This window comes from Falco naumanni, chromosome W (assembly GCF_017639655.2).
Source record: "Falco naumanni isolate bFalNau1 chromosome W, bFalNau1.pat, whole genome shotgun sequence".
Classification (NCBI taxonomy): domain Eukaryota; kingdom Metazoa; phylum Chordata; class Aves; order Falconiformes; family Falconidae; genus Falco; species Falco naumanni.
In genome coordinates, this window is record NC_054079.1 from 28466360 (window position 1) to 28488029 (window position 21670).

Sequence of the window (21670 nt, forward strand, 5' to 3'; positions counted from 1 at the left end):
TTCTTCTGGTAAAACACAAGGAAGCTTTCCAAGTATCACTGGGAAGCACTATGAAGGAAGACTGTCACATTCTCTACTTAATAATGATGTACCTTAATCAAAATCTAAACTCATTCATTTAGAGTTTTGTTCAGTGGCCTATGCTCACCAGTTGCTGCTTTGATCAGTCTAATTTTTGCCGCTAGAGGGAATTCTTACACAAAAAGACTGTTAAGTCACACAAAACTCATGAGAATACAACTTTCTCCACAGACTGACTCATTTACTATCAATGGGTTTAAAACAAATATGACCATTTAGATTTAGCACAGGGTATAGAATCTCTGTATTTCTGTGTTTGTACAAGTTATAAAAACAAACATACATGAGGTTAATTATGACCACCCAGCACTACTGAAATATTGTAATAAACCTGTTAATAGCAAAACCAGATGGAATCTTTAATAACTTCTCTGGTACAGAGAAAAAGAATCTTTCCTGCCTGTATAATGGCACAGTTCAACACTTGGCTTTCCTTGTAAAAATAAGGGGTTGGTGAAACCATATCAACTTTTTCCCTTTGGGGTAAGAGAATCTAAAAATATCACAGTGCATTATATATATGAGAGAGATTGATATTTGAAAAATCAACATCAGGAGATCCCTGTAAATTTCTTGCATAGAATGGCTTTAAATAATTTGTTCCTTACACAAAGGAGGCTTAAAAAAACCCAAAACTCAACACCCCCAAAAAAACCCACAAAACAAAACCCCAAGTAGTTTTAAATCTTTTCTATTTTTTTTCCTTCATTAATCTTGGAAATAAAAAGAATCTGCAAGTGCAATCTGCCTCTGAAAAATATCCTGACATGGAGGTAGGATACTTTCACTGCACTCAGAAAGTAGTAAGCTTACTCCTTAGCAGAGGCTTTCTTTGACATAATGACCTGAATGAATCATGTTTAATGGGTTTAATAAAAATCTAAAACTTGTTTGGCTAAAGATCGCTTCTTTTTTATTTGAAGCTTTGTCTCTGAATTGCAATCACTGGACAATTTCAGTAACTGCTTAATAATCTTGAGTTTAACTACAAAAAAGTTAAAGAAAAATACCCCTTTTAAGGCATTGGCATAAAGACTCAATCATATTGAATTAGAGCAGGTAAACCAGCACCTTCTTTTCACTTATTTTTCATACTGCCAAAGACATTCAGTACTGAAACTTTGAAAACCTAACAAACTATATAGATGAAAATATTTAGGTAGAGGTAATGTGTCTCTGGTTTTCATTTTCAAGTTCAAATTCTTCCTTTCCAATATACATAATAATTCTCTATTTCTGCAGATAAAGGTGTGGGTTTTTTCATTAAATTCAAGAACTCTATTCTTACTAAAATATTGTTTTGACTAGAAAGCATAGAAATAAATAAATATATACAATGCATAATATCACATTTCAGCCTCATAAAAAATCCAAATTCCCACGTAGTTTTAGAAATATCAGAAAAACAAACCCTAAAATTTTAAACTTCCTGTTAATTTTGTTTATGTTGATAACTTCAACTTTGCAGCATAAGAGCAGACCTAAATAAAGCACTAAGTTCTTAATGCTCAGGAGAAGAATATGCTCTACATGAAAGCTGTAACACTTTTTCCATTGTGTAAGGGATCTTTTATGGACACGTAGAAAAGTAGCAAAGAAATGTCCAATGGTGCAAGTTATACCAGTTACCATTAATATTTCAGGATAAAACTATAACATTTAAAATTAAGTCAAAAGACAACTCAATTTCTCCCAATACATGTTATCTATCAGTACTATAGTAAAATATGTTTAGTACTGAAAAAATATAATCAATTGAATTTTACTTCAAATCTTAAAATTTGGCAATCTCTTAATGACATACACATTAAATCAGAAATTCCTTACACACAGAGTATTTGAAACTATTACTATATGGCACTTAAGTGAAGAAAACTGTATTCTACACAATGATGTGAAACGATGTAATTTGAAACTCACATGGTTAAGCAATGTAGAAAGCTTTGATCCATCTTGAATGTTCTTCTCCAAAATATTCAGGACTTTAACTGTTTTATCTGTGGATAGCTAAAACAAGAAACAAAACACATCAAACAACTCTAGGAACGCAATGGCTTCCAAGTTGCTGAAAAAAATGTCCATGAATGAAGGACAGAACATGTTATGTATTCTGACAAAATTAAATTGTAAGTAATCTGAGATAAGGACTGGATCTTGACTTGTATGGTTTCTGACACAGCATGACTGAGAATGCTGACAACAATGAAACTAGTGAAATACATTTTAAGACTGCAATCAAACTATATTTCCAATCAGCAAAATCCCTATAAATGTATTTAAAACTGCATAGCTGTAATTAATGTTGTACAGTTATACACTTTTGCTTCTAGAAACAGAAATTTACCAAGTCCAAGTATCAATCACAAATTCTAACTGACCATATAGAGCTTTATTAAAAGAAAATCCAAATTCTATAGTCAAGCAGAAATAGAATTCCCTGATACTTGAATGCTCATAAAAAAGAAACATATTCTTAATAACTGTGTTAACTTTGAAAAACTAGCATGTTAAAAAATGTAACTCAAACTCACTTACTGATGTTCTACAGAATTATGATTAAATAATCTGTAGAATATGCTAAACTCCAGGAGAGTAAGTTTCATTCATCCAGATACATACTATTGGTGTTCACCTTTAGAAGCAACAAAACTCCGATTTTATGCATATATGTATGTACGTGTGTGAAAAAAACCCAGGGGACAGACGTTAAGGGTGAGAACTATCAGGAAAGAGAAACACTCAGGCTGATAACACGTTACAAAGGAAGGTAGGGAGATCGAAGAAAATGCCAGGAAGAATATCTAAATCTTGGATTAAAGAAAACCCTTCAGAGTGATTTGTATAATAAGTGGCTTCACAGATACTTCATAAACATAGTAAGTGGTCATGAGCAGGCAGAGTAAGAATTTAACACAGGACTGCCCAAAGCCAAGAGTTCTAGGAAGATAAGGAAAGCAAGAGCGTTGTTTCTAGAGGTGTGATACCAACAGTTCAAGGGAACTTTCTGTTGGCACAAACTGAAGTCAGGAAGAGTACGGCAAAGAAACCACAATATGCAGACTACAGAAAATTACTCTTATTTTCACCTGGGGCATTAAATCTCCTAAGTTTGACAGTACTCTTTGGAGAGAGGAAGGAAGTAGGCAGTTCAGTGTGATGCTGGATGGACATCATATGTTTAGATTGCACTAACAGCATATATCAGAAAGGGTGGATTTTTTTACTTTGTCAGCAGGTTCTGTTTTACTGTGGTTGCTCAGCACTAGCAGTAAGAAGCAAAGCAAAGGTTGATGTGCTTTTGTGAAAGTAGATTAATTATTTTAGATTTTACTGCTCAGACATGTGTTACCTATTAGCATATAGTGATCTGAGACAGCGTTAACACAGAGAAGGACCATTCAACAAAAATGTCTCAGCTTCAGAGACACTAACAGTTAAGATGCAGCAACTTTTTAAGCACTTCAGCTAAGTCAGCAGAAGCACAACTGTTCACAGTACCTGTCACATGCACCTGAAGAGGGTAGAATATTACAGAGGACACAAGATTTTGTATGTTTAAAAAAATTAAATGTTCAAAAAGAGTTAAAAACTATGAAGGTGTACCTTGTCCATAATGCCCATTGCCTTGATTTTTGCAGATTCACTACCCAACTCACTAAGCTGATGCTTTCCCAGTAGCAATTCCTGTGGAATCTCATCATCATCCCCTTTAAAAAAAAATTAAACCATTAACAATCATATTTCTAATAAGGCTTCAAGGCAACTAGTATTTTACCGTCAATATGAAAAAGCCAAGTAAAGAAAAAGAACTGATTTTCCAAATAGCTAGCATCTAATAGTTCCATCTAATGAAGACTCATGATGACAACTTTTGGTTGTGTTAAAATGACTACTTGTTAAATATGACTGAAAGTCATAAATTAAAAATATTTTTAATATAGAAAAATCCATTTATTGCAGCTCTTGCGCCATCACCCTCATTACAGTAAAACAAATCTTAAATGACTGTAGTCCCAATTCAAAAGTTCAAATCTGGGGAAGGGCAACAGATGAAAAACACATAGGAAATTAAGTACCTTGGGATATACTGCATCTTAATCACATTTACCCTGACAAAAATGCCATGATGTTACAAGACATACAGAAAGAACCAATTACTTCACTTTTAAATCCAAGGTTGTAGACACCATTGCTGTAGTGATTTGTTTACTATGCTCCTCCCCTTGTTCTAATTTTATGACAAAGATGACAGGAAAAAAATTAACGAATGATCCATTATCCATTTCAATAGAAAGTCATCTTGGTCAACCTGAACTAATTCATCAGACACTTATGCTAAACTGGCTTATTTTCCACTGAAATGGATAAGGAGTATACAGTGATTCAGTGCCTCATCCATCAGTGCATAAGCACTCTGCTGCTGAACTGAATAATCAAGCTCTGTTGGGACAAAGACACAACAGATGCAAAATGATGTTCCTTAAACATTACTGGCAAGAGAACCATCTTACATTAATTACTATTGTTTACAAAGATATGTTTGACAGAAGAGAACACCCTAATGACATCCCAAAGAGGTATCCTTTCCACTCCAGAGGACTATTATTTGTCTCATTGTGATTTATGTCCCTTTTGGATTCTGCAGGGAGGAAGAAGAAAGATGATCTTCCTGTAGCAGCAAGTGAAGTAGAAAGGTAAAGGCCTCCACTCAAGGTAGAAGCCATATAAATGCAGCATACCGTAGCATGTATCACAGGCAATTAAATCACAAAGGAGGAAGTCTGAAAATACTGAGATGCAAATTTTTTTCTTTCTTGTGTTTTTAATTGGGGGAAGCATTTTGAAAATTTCTGACATATTACCAAAAGCTGTAAAATCCATGTCTTCTAAATTTTCCAAAATATTCTCTATTGAAGCAGTAAATCTTTTGAAAGTTGAAGAATCCATCATTTCTGGTGAAAAAAAATAAATGTATATATAATTATTTTATATACAAAATAGAAAATACAAACTGTAGAAAATAAATCTTCTAAAATTACCTTCAGGTGTTAGTTTAGGTTCATAAGCTTTCCTCTTCTTTTGTTTTTCTTTTTTCTTCATTTTTCTAGCCACTAATTAAGAGAATAAAGGATTGTTTACATTTCTTATGCTTATATTCAATACTGCAGGTAAAGACATTTATTTTTAAATGTTTAACATATCTTTTAAAAATGCACTAGTATTATGGAAGAAAATAAAAAATTTAAAACAATGATACCCTCACTGAGACTAGGAGGAGGAGAATAATCATCGATATCAGAGTCATCGGGACTGCGATTACGGTAACGGCCACTACCAGAAGTCCTCCTTCCTTCATGATAATAACCACTTCTCCTATGGTCACCAGAACTTCTTCTGTCATGTTCTTCATACTCCCAAGCTTCATCTCTATCCTTTCTATGTCTTTTACGAGAATCTGGAAATGAAATGCATTTTCATTATAAGTACAAAATTTCTACTTTTAATAGCTCAAAATTATACATTTTCAAGTTAAACACTATCATATAGATGTTCTGTAAAACAAGTGAGTGCTCTAAAACTATCATATAAAATTCTGTTATAGCATTATTCTAACAATCTTTTGAATTACATGAAAACTGTGCCTGAAACTGGCAAAGACACCAGCAAACATTTAAAAATACAAATTTACAGGACATTTGTCCTTTTAAACAAAGTCAGGGAAATAGAAAAAAATCAAAATAAGTTTCATCCTTTCATAAGAGAACATTGAGATGATTTCTTCAGTTATCTAAATTGTGACTATTACTGGGTGTCCATGTTCTAGTTCAGTGATTGCTTTGCCCATCTAACACAGCAAGTTCCAATGAGACTTGGTAACCTAGTTGCTTAAAGATATTGTTTTGCCAAGACGACTAAAATTTTGCCTTGATATATATTGCAGGAAATTCAGTGTAAAGGAGAAAGCTGGAGTCACAATTTTGTGCCAGGCAGTGAGGATATACCACAGAAAGTTATTATAACCAGTTTTCAGACAGGACCAAAAACCTTTGCAGAACTGAACGTTGAAAAAACGGGGTAAGTGTTCTATACAGAAACTTGGGGGAAGTAAAGGGGGGAGGGGGGAGGAATGGAGAGTTCTTTGTTGTTTTCAAAGACAGTCTTGAAGGGAAGAGGGTGCTAAGATGTAATAGAAAAAGGATATGGAGGAGGGGGCAATTTCACCCATGAAAACAGCCAACTCTCCATTATCTAATGTAACAGGATAACTGGGTTAGCAGAGATGTCTAACATGGACTGTGCTGTGAAGATCAAAACGGCTCCAAAACATTACATTCTAGACTACCGGAGTTTATTATTCTTGTGAACTTGCATATAATAGCCCTGACATCTGTGTATCTTTACCAGTCTCCTGAAGTTTAGAGAGGTATGACTGTATATAGGGTGGTTTCTGAGCAAAATGGTTCCAAGCATTCAGACAGAACTGACAAATTCTTTCCACAACCCCAGTTTATTGAGAAGCATAGGAAACATACCAGGATACAGTTACACCTAGTATAGTACCAGGATATGGTTAATAGGCAGCCCAGGCTCAGAACTAATAAAAACAACATTGAACCTGTGGTGATACTAATGCTCTGCACTGCACCCTAGAGGGCTCCCACTTCTGAAAACACAGTGTGAAACTTCTGCACAGAGGTGGACCAAGTGTTTAAGGTAATAACTTAGTTCATGCTTTGAGCTCTTCTGCTTATGAATCAGACTTGCTTCTGGAGGCAGTACAGTCATGTTCATGAGGCCTGAGCTACTAACACTGTCAGTTCTAAAATGGTTGAGAGTTAACTGTGACTGAAGAGCAAGCTGTCTGGGATACACAAAGTGAGCATATTGGAGAAGTCAGTTGGGGGTTTATTGGAAAAGACTTTACATATCTTAACTGATTCTCTTCCTCCCATGAGGCAGTATTTTGTGGAGGTAGATGAAATCTGTCTCCACAGTTTACAAATCATCATTATTAATTTAAGCTCTGTAAGACGAATTCTGACCCCAGCTACATCTTCATGAGAAAAGTAACTTCCAATATAGCATTCCAGCATAAATTTAAATCCACTTGTTACAAATCTTTCATTCTCTTGATCATTTTGTCTCATTTTAACTCAGTTAAGTTCTACAGTATCCTTTAAGAAATATAATTTATTTTTAAACCAGATGTCCTCAATGAATTGTTTAGAATGATGGCCAGATCTCTTGAGTGGTTTAGTGAAACTGGAATCCCTTAAAGCATATAATTACTGAAAGTTTTCCTTAATTTGCTTTATTTCGCATCTAAGAATTTCAACAGTCACTGTGGCTAATAGGTAAATTAAGATCTCTGAAATTCCTGACAATCCTCTCCATTCCCAACCAACTTAAATAATTTTGCTTTATTTATTCTGTTTTTAATTCACTGTTCCATATTATTAACATCACAAACAGATGAAATGATATGGTAAACAGAGAATACAGCATTCAAAATGAAGCAAATCATCTGATTACAAGTTAGCTCAAGATCTCATACTCATGGTCAAAGCAGCATTATTCAGTTATATTTTAAATGAAAAACAAACAAACAAAAGGACATTCTTTTCTGCTTCTTTGATAAAGATCAGAGGTATCACTATTAAAATTTGTATGTCTATGTATATGCATTGCGTATTACTTGGATGAGAACTTGAAACATATTAAAAAAGCAGGACAAATAAATTGTTCTCTTTTGAACCCTAAGAAAGACTAGGAAGCTAAACATGTTTTACAAAAGTTCAGTAAGATGTTTAGATAAGCAAAGGTGGAAGAGTCTAAACTTGGAAAAAAATCATTATAAGCAAGATGTCTTCTCAGGTTAACAGCGATTAGACACTTCTGTAGTTCTGCATAGGTAACAGCTAAGACATTACTCAGACTGAACTGATTCACTCCATTTCAATGGAGTTTCTTTTCAGTGTTGGCTAACTGAACTACCATAGAGACAAACTAACTACACACTTATTTGCAAGTAGGAAATCCCTTCCTAACTTAGAGGCATATAACAATTTTTTCACACTTATGAACATTACCTTGACTGCACAGCAAAAGTCTAACTACAAGCTTCCTCTCTTCCTTTGAAATCACTCTTAATTCAGAAACAGTATCATCAGCAAATACTATTTTGTGAAACCACTGACAAAAATTCCAGTTTTCCAAGCAATATACCATGGAAATAATAGAAGAAGAAATATTTTAAGAAACTTCTAGGCACTAATATTCTTAATTTATCATGTTAGAAAAATTCAAGAGGGGTTCCTTTGCTTTTCTTATCAATAAAACTCAGAATAATGTAAAATGTATTTATTGAATTTTTTTCTTTGCATAGCTTTGTGTACAAGTTTTCTGAGCTGCTTTACAGGCTATTTTCTTTAATCTGACTGGCTAAAAATGTTTCATTGCACGACTAAAAAAAAATAAATCTAGGCAGTGGCTTCCCATAAGGTAATTAGGGAAAGAAATTTAACAACTAACTGCTTTTCATCTTGAGTGACAAATTGAAATCAAGTAATTTTTCTTTTAAAAGAAAAAAAAAGGTTCTTGGCCAAGTAGTTGTCTGGACAGCAAATTTGTTTTCATATGTTTTAGCGTAGCCAACAACAAAAAAGTATATCTTTTTGTAAAAACAAAATATTAGCTTTCTTTAGGAGTAGGAACAGAACAATGTACTACTTACATTCAAAAGCTTCTTCACTGCCATTGTCTTCATCAGAACTGATTTCAGCATATTTTGGTTTCTCATTAACTGTGCTACGTTTGCGCTTGTTCATTTTCACACGTTCACAAAGCGGCATGGTGGATTCAATTTCTGCCAGGAGCTCAGGAGGCAACTCCTTTAACACTGACTGATCTATGCTACCTATTAATGAAGAGCAAGAAGAGTAAATGTGAACCTGAAGATAATAATAAGGGCCCAAAACTACAGTCCTTTTCCCAGGAACTGCCTACAGTATATCCACTAATAAATAATACCACAATTAGATATACTTGGATGTATTTGAAAGCCCTTTCTAAAGTTGTGTTTATTGTTCACACTGCAATTAGAAATTAACACAATAAATTGTATACACATCTTCAATAAAATACTTTTTCAGACATATAAGCAAATTCAAATTGGTGAATTTTCTTTGCTCTACTTGCGCAAAATTTAGTCTTATTTTGGTTCATTCTCTGAATTCAACAGGCTTTCTAACAGTGTAAGTAAATTAAGGATTCATTATCCCTCATCAGAAGTTCTGTTTATTCTCATTCATATTATTTAGTGTATACAAGACAGCAATCTTCCCTTTTCCAGTAGGTAGAGAATCTGTGGCAGAATCTCTGGGGTCTTATCCCTAAATACAGACCAAATCATTGACATCCCAACCTCTGCCTCAGATTTTTTTCTTTCTTACCTCCTACTACTAGTGTTATAACACAACCCAAATTTTTTCTTGATATTGTTACAAAGCATAGTTGAAAGATTTTTATTTAATATAGACAAACAGCAAGCTAGACCACATCAAGTTTCTTTCCCACAGAGGTAAATAGACATCATCACACAATTCTCATCACATTTTGAAACTACAATTAGGCCCATACGTAGTCAGTATGAAGGAGATTTACAGTCAAAATATTTTACAAGTGACAAAAGGAAACCAAATTAATTCAGAAGTATTTCTTGGGGGTTTATTTGATTTCTTATCTTTATTTATCAAAGAATCTATTGCACGGATTTTAAGATTAATGGACTAAATTGTTAACCTTTTCCAACAACAGAACAAATGCCTTTGTCATAAGCACCTCTCCCTCCTTCCCAAGGCATACTATATTATTTAGATAGAGAGGAAATCACCTGCCAATTGCTACACACACACACACACACACACACACAAAATCTTCCAAGAAATCCTCTTCTGGATTTCCCATATTCTAATCCAAGCTTAAGTCTCCCCTCTCCTTTAAAACACTTTAACTAGAATTAGAAGAGCCTTAATATGAGAAAATAGTTTCCAGCAACAACATTTTTTAAAAGTCTTATATATTACTGGTTTCACATATCTCTACATCCATATAAACTGCCTATAAGCAACAAAACTAATGATAAGAAAATTATTTTTCTATAATTCTCAGGTATGTTCAGCAAGTCATCCCATTTAAGTGCAATTTAAAAAAAATATTTAACTTAAAATATTGGGCTTTACAAACTGAGATAAGGAAATATCTATAAAGTAAAACTGATGCCAAAAGTTGTCCTTGCTTCTCCCATGCTGTGGTCACTCATTTATTTGCTTTAAGTTACCATCCTTTGATAATCACCACCTGCCAATGTTATCTAAATTCTCAATAATGCTTTCAAAAATGCTAGAAAACATTTCACAGTCTGGTTTACCATGGTGCTGTGAAGTTATTATTCTTTGCAGGCTGGGCACTTGACTGAAGATTGGCAGAAGTATGACAGCACACACAGATCAGTTCCTCTGTGCGTACCACCAGCTGACTAGATGCCAGCCAGGTCTAATCTGGACGCTGCATAGCCACGTCTGAGCAGTGGTGTCCCCACACTAATACTCCATGCCTCTTTGTATGCCTATACAATGTCTGAAGAGAGTTAGCTTACATTCAGCCCCAGACTAGAGGAAAATTTGCACATACATGTCTTAAGACAATTTCCACAGATGAAATTGCTAGAGGGCCTTAGGTCCTGTTTTTTAAACACATATTCTCAATTTCATGCACTGTTGGTGATTTTATTGAAATCAGCAGGACAAAACACAGAACAAAACCAACAGCAAATCTGGCCAAAGACACTGCAAAAACCAGCTGCAAATAAAGGAGCAAAAGTTGCATTAAGATTCATACAGATGCTTAAAAGCTAGATGTGCTTACACAACAGGAGTATTTTCTACAAATAACTCTTTAAGCCTCTCCTAGTCTACAGTGAAAAGTAGATTTAAAACCAGAATAACTGGTAAGACAGATTGCTTGGAGAGGAAATCGGAAAAGGAAACAAAATCAGTAATGGATTGTATACTTAGCTTGGAAAGAGTTCCGTGACCAAATTCTAATTCAATTAAATTTCAAACTCAATTTCAAAATTATGAATGTTTCATGATGTAGTTTTAAAATTGTGATCATTGCTTTGAGGAACTGTTAGAACAGGATTTGTTCTTTATTTTCCTTATACTGTGCACAAAGAACATCTCAGTAAGATGAAAGGTGATATATTTTAAGTAAGAAAACCCTTTAAAAAAAAACCAAACAAGAAACAAAAATCACAAGCTACTACTCTCCTACCTCCTAGGAATATCTATTCTTGCTTTCCTTATTGATTTTGTTCCTTGGGTAGAACACTACTCAATCATTAAAAATAAGTCAATTACCATAGTGTTAATTAGACATAAATGAAAAACTAATAATTTAAGTACTTGAAATATTTGGATAAATGACTATTTCCTTCTCAAAAATTCCAAATTTTCTATGTTCTTCAATGCTAAATTCAACTAATACTTAAACTGCACTCTCTCCTGTTATAGATATTTCAGATGACAGTATAAGCTTCCCTCTTTTTCTTTTATTAGAGAATATGAAAAGCTTTCTTTATTCAAGAAGGGAATAGCAGAAAAGAGAACAAATAGAATTATTGTAAAGTGCTCTATAAGCCATCCATAAAGTTTCTGTTTCTGTCACATTGTTCCCTGGAACAAGTCTGCTGCATGCCCAGTTTCCTTAACTGCTGAGGACTGTAAATAACCAAATTAAAGAGTTTTACTCATGCCGTACAAAGGAGTTAAGCATGACTGCACATGTATGAACAATTCTGATATACATGGAAAAGGACTCCCCATCCTTTCTGAAGAATTTCAAGGATATTATATACTGTGAGACTCTATTCAAGAGCTTGTTAATATTTCTTTTACTTTATTACTTATGTTGAGTCAGAGCAACCCAATCTTCACTAGAAACATCTTACTAAATTCCTTTTTTATAGCTCCATATTTTATAATAAATGTACTATTTATTTTTTTCAGGGTAGTAAAGAAATACTTAAGAGAATCCAGTTCACCATAAGAATCCAGTCAACATGGCAACAAACATTAGGTTACAAACCCTATACTAATGCATTTTCAGTTTACAGGATAGTTTTCAAAAATGCTTAAAAAATACAGAACACAAACATTTGAAAACATCTACAAAACCAGGTAAGATCACCTTCAATTTTTCAATTTCTTTGATAAGTTTACTAAGACCTGGTACCTACTTTCCTGCTTCCACTTGAATCAGTTACGTTCGATTCTAGTTTGCATGGATTTTTAAATAGCAAAGGAGAAAGTAACTTTACTAAAAAATTACTCCACAAGTTAATAAGATTGCCATAGCAAATCAAACTTTCTGAAAAACTGTCCTTGTCAACAGAATAACTCATTTTTTTTTTGCAATGCATGTGATCAGCATATACAATATGCCTGAAATGGACTATAGGCATCAGTGTTCTTCAGACATCACTTACACATATTCTCAAAGCTGCCACAACTATTAAAACAAACAAAAAGACATCACAAGAAAAGTGCCATCATAACCAAATCTTTGTTCCACTGTAAGGAATTACAATGCTGATACCTTTCAGTTTCACTAATGTGGAGTTTGAGTCACAGAGTAGCTGTAAGAACAATTTTTCAACAATACATCTTGAAGAACTGCATACATGAACAACCACTTCTTCAGTGCTTTTCCAAACCTATGCAATGCTGTTCATGACTTACTAGTTGCTTGCTGGAGGAAGAACATATGCTTGGTTTTGTTTGATTGCCGTTACCAAAAGGTTTCTTAGAGAAGATATTCAAGAATCTTCAGCTGTTACTGAATATCCACTGACCATCAAGATACTTGTTTCTCACAATTCTTGACAATACAATACAGTTAAAAAACAGCCAGAGAATCTTAGTCAGAAATGAATTAGTCTGTAAACCTCCTCCCATATTCTATTTTAATCTGGAAAGCTTTTCAAAGGGTTTTGCCATGTATAGTAGAAAGAGTTCTACAAATGCCTAGTGGATATAGTATTTCCCTTCTTCACGTATGGCTTAAAAGAAAAAGAATGGCAAGGCACAGATCTGATTCAAAGTTCAGCATCACTTTTTGTGCATAACTTGACAGGTGGTTTCAAGTTTGTAGAACAGCCTTTAACTAATATTTACACAAATCTAATCTTTAGAAGGATCCAAAAATTACTTTGCCTTGAATCTGCAGGTCAAATAGATCTCCCTGATTCAGGCAGATGCATCCATCACCAGAATACCTTCAAGAGAGCTTGAACATTAAAAAAACCCACCAAAAAACGTAACATCATTATGGACTTTTATTAGATCCATTCAATATGGACAGCACAACTATATTTTGACACAACAGTGTGCTCAAATTAGTTTCACCAGGCTTGATATGGTAACTTCAAACAAGCAGCTATGGAAAAGGGGATGATGCTTGCTGACGCTTAGGTCAGCTTTCCAAGATCAGAGAGGCTGTTCCTGCCATAAAATCAAAACCAACACTAATAAACTCTGTTATCTTCTCAGCAATGATTTATCTTTACTTTTCAAACTATGGAAAACAGATGTATGGTTTACATTTTGGTGTAATTTTCTATTAACTAACAAGCCATCAAGATTCAAAAATGTTTAGAAACCTGAACTCCAATTTGCTACTTCCATAACTGTAAGAGACATTTAATACAGTGGAAACAATCCATATCAGTTTGCTTATATGGTTACTTTAAAATACTCATGACATCAAAATGGCCTGTTTGCATATACATCTATTGCAACAAATGAACAAGTGCTTGAAGAAAAACTGCCCTGAAGTTCTTTTCAAAACTAAGGTTTATGTTAATGAAGTCTTTTGCATAAATTAGCCTCCCATAAATATTTTCTTTTCCATTTCTGTGTGCTAATACTTTGTAATAAGCAAAACTGCAGTTAATGCAATTTCATACTAGTAATCTCTCTATACACCCTATATTTTAAAATGCAACTTTTTCCAAATATCAAGACATAGAAAAGAACACACAAGGGTCTAAGAGAGAACAGTACCACTTGTTTGGAGTAGGGATATGAATCTTAACTTTGCATTTCTCAGTGTTTAGAAATTTAAGTTTAGCCATTCCCCATATTCTAGAACTTCTACACTAATGAATTGCCACACATATTCATTTTGACATTAAATTTAAAAACTTACAGATTACAGCTCAATTTTGCCCTCCTCCCTCACTCCTTTTTAACCACAGAAGAAATTAACTGCCTACTGGACTCTTCTTATTTTGCTGATGACTAGCATATCCAGTCTTACTGTTATTCTACAGAGGCCAAGCTCACCTTCCTTATATGTCCTCTCTGAGCATTTGATAGAGGATGTTCCAGTGGTTTCAGGTCTACCTCCCTTATGTATCACGAGCTTACTGTCTAGCTTTCTCAAGTAATGTTGGGTCACTGCTATAACTACACTGATAAAACCTCCTGTGTCAGACATATATACAGGAAGGAAAGCAGTTTCTTTCTGAATTAGCTCAAACAACATTCAAACTTTGTGATAAATCAAATAAAATACACACTCCGTAACAAGAGTGCCTTTTCTTGTTGTTGGATAGCCATGTCATTGTAAGTACAACAGCACAGACTCACAGCTTAATTCTACTACAACCACTCATGCAGATAAGGTTCTATTTCAGATTAAGAACTAAAAGAAAAAAAGAGGGAATAGAAGTACTTCCCTACTTTATAAAGATGCTTGGAAAATAAACACCCTTTTAAAACAGTTAAGTTCTGTTACAGTATAGCGCTCAGGCAACTACAGTGCAACGGGCCGCATGACTACCTGTGACTGATGAACTGCTTACTGGTTTGTCGTGGTTTAACCCTGGCTGACAACCAAGCACCACGCAATCACTTGCTCACTCCCCCCTGGTGAGATGGGGGAGAGGATCAGAAGAGTAAAAGTGAGAAAACTCGAGGGTTGGAATAGACAGTTTAATAGGTAAAGCAAAAGCTGCACACGCAAGCAAAGCAAAGCAAAGCAAGGAATTCATTCAGCACTCCCCATGGGCAGGCAGGTGTTCAGCCATCCCCAGGAAAGCAGGGCTCCGTCACGCGTAACGGTTACTTGGGAAGACAAACGCCATAATGCCAAACGTCCCCCCTTCCTCCTTCTTCCCCCAGTTTATATACTCAGCATGACATCCCATGGTATGGAATACCTCTTTGGCTAGCTTGGGTCACCTGTCCTGGCTGTGTCCCCTCCCAATTTCCTGTGCCCCTCCAGCCCTCTGGCTGGCAGGGCCCAAGGAACTGAAAAGTCTTGACTTAGTATAAACATCACCCAGCAACAACTAAAACCATCAGTGTGTTATCAACATTGTTCTCACACCAAATCCCAAACACAGCACTGTACTAGCTACTAAGAAGAAAATTAGTTCTATCCCAGCTGAAACCAGGACACAGTTAAAGCTGAAAATTTTCAGCTATCCTTTAATGTGCAAATTTAATTATATCCTTTCCACTGTGCTCTTCCTTAAAATGCTCCAGTATGTTCTTTATATCCAAGTTCTTGGTGATCAGTCCCCTTGCCCACCAGCATCACACTCCTCCAAATAATTCTGTGCTCTGGAGAGTTTTAAGAATGGAAGGGGAAAGACAGAGAAATCACAATCCTTTCTTCAAAACTGAATTTAAGGTATGAGGCAAGTACATCTGCTCATAAGACAGAAGTTCCACTTTTTCTCAATACCATATCATCAGCTGAAAAACACACCATCAAGATGAATACTGATGAAAATAATTTGAGTAGTCATCCATTTACTTCAGTGGCTTTCCTTTTTCCTCTTCCACTCTCTGCCTTAAAGCTTGTGGAAGGGTATACAGCTACATCCTATAAACAGGATATAACTCCCTATTGAGCCCCTTGGCCTCACCTTTTGACTACATCCATAAAGGGATAACTCCTGAGCTCAGCTCACACACATGCCTGAAAGGGCAGGAGACCGAGATCTGCTCGCCACTGCATCCACAGGATTCTCTGCTGCAATGTATTTGGCAGGAGGGAGAGAAGTAGTGTTAGGAAGAAGTATGCCCTATATTGTTCCATAGAATCTGCTTAAACACATCTTTCAAAATAATTTTTCCTCATCTACCTCAATACTGGCATAAAGGCAAGGCTCTTGGCCTCGGGCTAAACAAAAGGAAAGGTTCAGGCTCCCTGGTTATATTCCAGTCCTTAGTTCTGGCCTTGAGAAATGGGACCCAGCCAGGTTGGTGGGTCAGAGAAGAACCTGGATACAGCAACTGAATAATTCCATGATGTAACAGAGGTCATCATTGCCCACAGCTAAGCAGCAGAGATTCAAAAAAGATTTTAGAATAGCAGAAAATACTCTTAGAAGCAAGAAACATTTTTTGACAGAGGAAAGAGATTTCCAAAGAGCACCCCAAAGGATCCAGACAGAGAAGCAAGGAATATACCCAATGCACACTTTCCAAAGATGCCAAGAAGCATGAGAACTTACATTACATCAGTATCAATGATTCCCTCAAGCTATCCGATTGTTGCAGCAACTATAGCCACAAATTATTTTATTCCTTATTGCTATTCACTGACTTCGTCTTTATAAAAATCTATGAAAGGATAGAGCTGTCTAGTTTTGCAAGATACTTCACAAAAAATATAGCAGTACTTAGAGTAAAATGAAGCAAGATTAAGATTGGCAATTAAAATAAATGCAGTGCTGCACAAAGAATCTCACTTATGAATCAGTGTCAGGGGACTGCTTTTGGATTTCACTGTCATTCATTGCTTTTGAATATATGCATTGAAATTTAAGCCAACTCAGTTTACTGTATTAAAAAGGTAAGGTATTTTGTACAGTTGCAAAACACAGCATGTAATTTTCTGTTAATATTGTTTGGAACCTGAAATTTATGATTGACGTATTTTCCCAGCCATGTATTCTGATTAATTTAAAAACTGAGCCATGGGGCCTCACATAAGAAAAAAGACCTTCATTAAATATAATCAAATTAAACCTCAATTTTTCTTCTTATAAAAGAAAAACTCCTATATAATCAATACAACCACGATCTTTTCAGAAAACAAGCAAAAGAAATACTATGATTGATATCTGATTTATGACTATAGGCACATCAAGATCTGCTTTTACCTTGCTCTATAATGGAAAGATTCTCAGCCTTTACCACTGAAAATATCACATGAAGCTACTCTTGTTTTGCTTCTTCAAAGTAACTTAATTACATTAACAACAAGAACAAAAAATTGCTGATATTTTAGCTTTTAGTATAAAATACTACAGGAAAGTTGCTCAGAAAATAATTAAACAGTAAGTATATTTAAGGAACTTTTATTTGATGCAAACAACAGTTCAGTAATTTGAAGAATAAAAAAGGTTGCATCCTTTTATGTTCATTGGTAATATTTCTACGGAGCAAAAATAAATCACAAATTTCAAGTAAATAGTTTAAATTTTCTTATACAAAAAGTCACCTAAAGCAGTTAAAAATGTCAAGCAACAGAAAAGTTCATTTACCAGAAGCAAACATGAGGCTTTCCCCTATTTGTATTCTGCCAAATTTACCCTTTGTATAGAAGAAAATTCAAACCAAAATTTTTGATCACATATTACTGCACATAAGCCAAGAAATAACATCCATATTTAGATACTTAGACACATGAACAGGTCTGCATTGCATATTGTAATGTCAGACAAATTGCTGGCCCACATTTTTACATATTGCAATGCACTGTCACAAAAATAATTTATGCAAAATAGCTTTAGCCTTTCCCACAAACAAGAGGAACCTGATCAAGCATCCAAGCCCACGAACCAAAGGCAGTTTCAGACTTTCAACAAATTGCTCTGAAAAATTAGGTAATACATTTCTATCACTTACATGTGCCAAAGTAATTTTTCAAAACTGAAGTAATTAAACGATGCACTCCTAAATTTGCAAACAGACAAAGCATATTTCAGATTAACCAAAGTACAATTAAACTAGTATATTTGATCAAGTTTATTGTTGCTGCTAAGAACTATATGTGGAACGCATAAAGTTCACTCTTATTATCCAGAGAAGACTTAAGAACAACTGTGAGAAAGAGAATAAAAATATTTACCTTAGTAGCAAAGAAAAAAATAGGAAATAACTCAAGCAGCTTTGGGGCAAAGCAGTGTGCTGTAAACATCTCCTATTGTACTGGTAACAGATCAACACAAGAAAGGACACCAGTGTGCAACTGCTGAATTCCTGATGTCTACTAATAGCAGCTTATCTAACATCTACTTCTGAAAAACTAACACCAAAAACTAAGGCTCCTGAGAATACATACAATGCCCACACACATCCCAACATACTTTTTGGGATAGGACATACACACCATGCCTAAAAAATAATATATCCTTGCAAGTAGGAACAATCCATGCTAGAGAACTGAGATCTTCCTAGATTACTGGATTTAACTGGTTGTATACAGTTTGGTTTTGGCTTTTGACTAAACAATGCCTGGAATATTTTTCAAACTATGAACCTGTTCAGTCCAGAAAGGAGAAAAAAAATAATTAGGGCTAAATGGACAAAGTGTATATTAAAATGAATCCTCTGCAAATCCAACATATCTTTAAATACTTCTAATGCCATAAGGGACAGCCAGCTCCACTTCTAGACTAAGTTGAAAAAAGGTAGTCACTAATAAGTAAGAAAAGAGGAAAACACGGAAGATTGTAGAATTCTCATGAAAGTGATGTTTTTTCTACAAATTCAGTTAAATTCAGTTTAAGAGAAGCTTTAAAGATTTCAGCTGAGAACCACCACAATAAACTCCTTGCTGTAAACCATGAAATATATCCTTTACTACTCTGAAATGTGGCTTAATTTACTAGAGAACTTCAGAGAAAGTTATAACATGCTTGATCCATCTGGCAGTGCATGCACATGCAAGATGTTTAGTGGGTTATTACTCTGACCTTCCCACACGCAAATGCAGTTGCTACCAGGAACTCTAAGACAGTGATTCCAAATTTCAGATTTGTGGAATTACAGACTTTCACATTGGTATCTTTTCAAAAGCACAATCTGTAATAAGCAAGCTGAGTTGCAGTCTTTTCCTGTCCAAAGGAAATATGCTTTTACTCCAGTTATTTCCTTGCAGCACAGCTGCTTGCCCCACTGATTTCAGTGAGTACAACAGTATATCTGTTTCAGCATCAATAGATTGTTATTTCAGAAATAAATTTGAGCTGAACTCTTAAAGTTTTCTTGATGAGTTAATATCCATAAGCTATTTTTCTCAAAGGTTTGCCAATTTTGTCTTTGTAGAAGTCCTATACATGAAGAATTTAAATATATGCTTAAAATTTATACTACCTTTTTGTCTACAGTTTTCAGCTGTACCAAAAAGTATTGGTGAGTAGCTCTGTGCTGCCCAGAAGACTGTGAGAAGCATCAGAAGCTGGTTCACTGAGCCAACACAATGTGAATACAGCTTTTCACCCTGGAATACACCCTTTCTCGTCACTCTTACCTAGAAGATGAGAACCTAATTGATTACTCTGCTTCACAAGTGATACTGTTTCCAGCAGTGCTAGAACTCAAAGATAGACCATCATGTTACACAAATGCCATGGAATTTTACATTGCTACAACCTACCACTGACTACAAATTACAGTTATAGGCTCTGAAAGTCATCTGGAATTAAAAACCAAACACACAAGCATAGAACACAGAAAAACTTAGAAGCATTGTTTTAACTCTACCACACAAAAAGATGATTAAGCAGCAGTAAATTTTTTAGTTGCACCTGTAAAAATATGAAGAGGACCTTTGAAGAAATGGCAAATCTTCACTCAAATTTCAGATCATAGCAGCATAGAACACAGTATATTTAGAAAGACTTGTAGTGAGCAATGAAAGCCTGTGTTTAAAGTTGTGTTGTACAGATAATGAAATCCTATAATAACAATTATACAATGAAGGAGTAGCATTCGGCATTAGATTCTGCAGTGAAATTACCACTACTTTTTTTTTAAACAATAAAGTCTTTTTAGGTGATATTTGAAGACCCAAAAGGTGTTTCTGTGCAAGACTTAAAAAACATGCACTCATTTGTCCTAGAACTAAAATCTGCATTATATGTGTGGTGCTTATTTTGGAAAACCAATTCTTCAAATATATTATAAATGACCTCAGACATCTCCTTAACACAGACAGTTACAGTTTCTCTCATTACTCATATCTGTTTCATACTTTAACAAAGTAAAATTTGTCTTGTTCAGAATGCAGTAACTGTAAAACTGGTAACAGCTCCCATCTCAACATAGCTGATCAGTATAGTTATAAGAAGCAGCAGAGAAGGTATTCACTGAAGCTCTGAAAAAAAGAAAAAAAAAAGGATAGCAAACATGACCTCCTCATAGCAGGCACAAACTCGAAGGGAAAAGCTTCATGGATTCCCTAACAACATACAGTGGCATTAAAACCAGAATAAAAGGCATTCACAGATGTTAGAACCAGAAGAAAAAAGTTTTACAATTCATTCTGACCTGGACAAAAAAGGCCACAAAATTTCACCATAAGACCCCTTAACAAAAATACTATGAAAAAAAAACTTCCATAAATTTCCTCTGAGCTAGAGTGTATCTTTCAGAAAAATGTTCAAGGATCAGGAGAGAGAAAAACGTTGCTTCTTCTTTGTTAATGCCAAAAGGGACTGTTGGGATGGTTCAATCTTAATTGCATACTATGGCTACCTCGTTCATATAATAGCTTAACAAAATTTCAAACCTATCCATAAAGTTTGATTAAAATGTTATTTTGGGTTTTTTTACAGTACAATGCAAGGCTTATCCACGTGTACAATAAAGGTATGATTTTAAAATTTAAAGTTTACTGAAACAATGTAAAAAGTTGTATAGACTTTCAGTATACATAACATTATTTTTAGCTTAAAACAAGTCAATTTTACTGAGCCCATAATGAGTGGGCATTAGTGCCTTAAGACAGAATGACTATCTAAATGGTGTTTTAAACTAGTTGAACTAATCCTATTTTAAACTGGATTTCAGATAAGTCACAGTAATGATGTTGTATGTGACAAACCCAGGACATTTTCTTGGGAGAGGGATGTATGAGAAAGGAAAAGCAAAGGACAAGAAATACAAGGAGGTAAAAGAAGGAAAGATAAAGCAAAATATACTAAGCTACATGGAATAAGAGGGATGCAAGAAGTAGTGGAATAATGATGCTAAAAGGCAACACCAGAAAAGATTTGCTACAATCTATTAAGAAAGATAGGATGAACTAAAAGAATGTTTATAAAAATTACATCTCCTAGTGTATGAAAATGTTTATAACTAAAATTGGCACAGAGTAAAGCAGTGAATGCTATTTCTCTCAATTGGAGTGAGGACATTGTGGAAATGACATGAATACTTTCTATTATTAGTCAGTTGTTGAAAAATAGACTTTTGCTTATAAAGAGATATCTTTATGAATTATG

The 21670-nt window shown here is 34.7% G+C and overlaps 1 protein-coding gene across 10 annotated transcripts in view; it reads right to left on the reverse strand.

The window, feature by feature from the left end:
• LOC121080396 (nipped-B-like protein) overlaps positions 1 to 21670 on the reverse strand; it is a 169590-nt gene that overhangs the window by 38288 nt on the left and 109632 nt on the right. For 9 of the 10 annotated variants that reach the window (XM_040578396.1, XM_040578393.1, XM_040578390.1 and 6 more), the window contains 6 exons: positions 8816 to 8998; positions 5339 to 5536; positions 5121 to 5192; positions 4944 to 5033; positions 3685 to 3788; positions 2002 to 2088 (listed from right to left, as the gene is read on the reverse strand). In XM_040578396.1, coding sequence (XP_040434330.1) covers positions 2002 to 2088; positions 3685 to 3788; positions 4944 to 5033; positions 5121 to 5192; positions 5339 to 5536; positions 8816 to 8998 — 734 coding nt within the window. The remainder of the gene's footprint in view (positions 1 to 2001; positions 2089 to 3684; positions 3789 to 4943; positions 5034 to 5120; positions 5193 to 5338; positions 5537 to 8815; positions 8999 to 21670) is intronic. The other variant, XM_040578394.1, reaches the window with a different exon arrangement.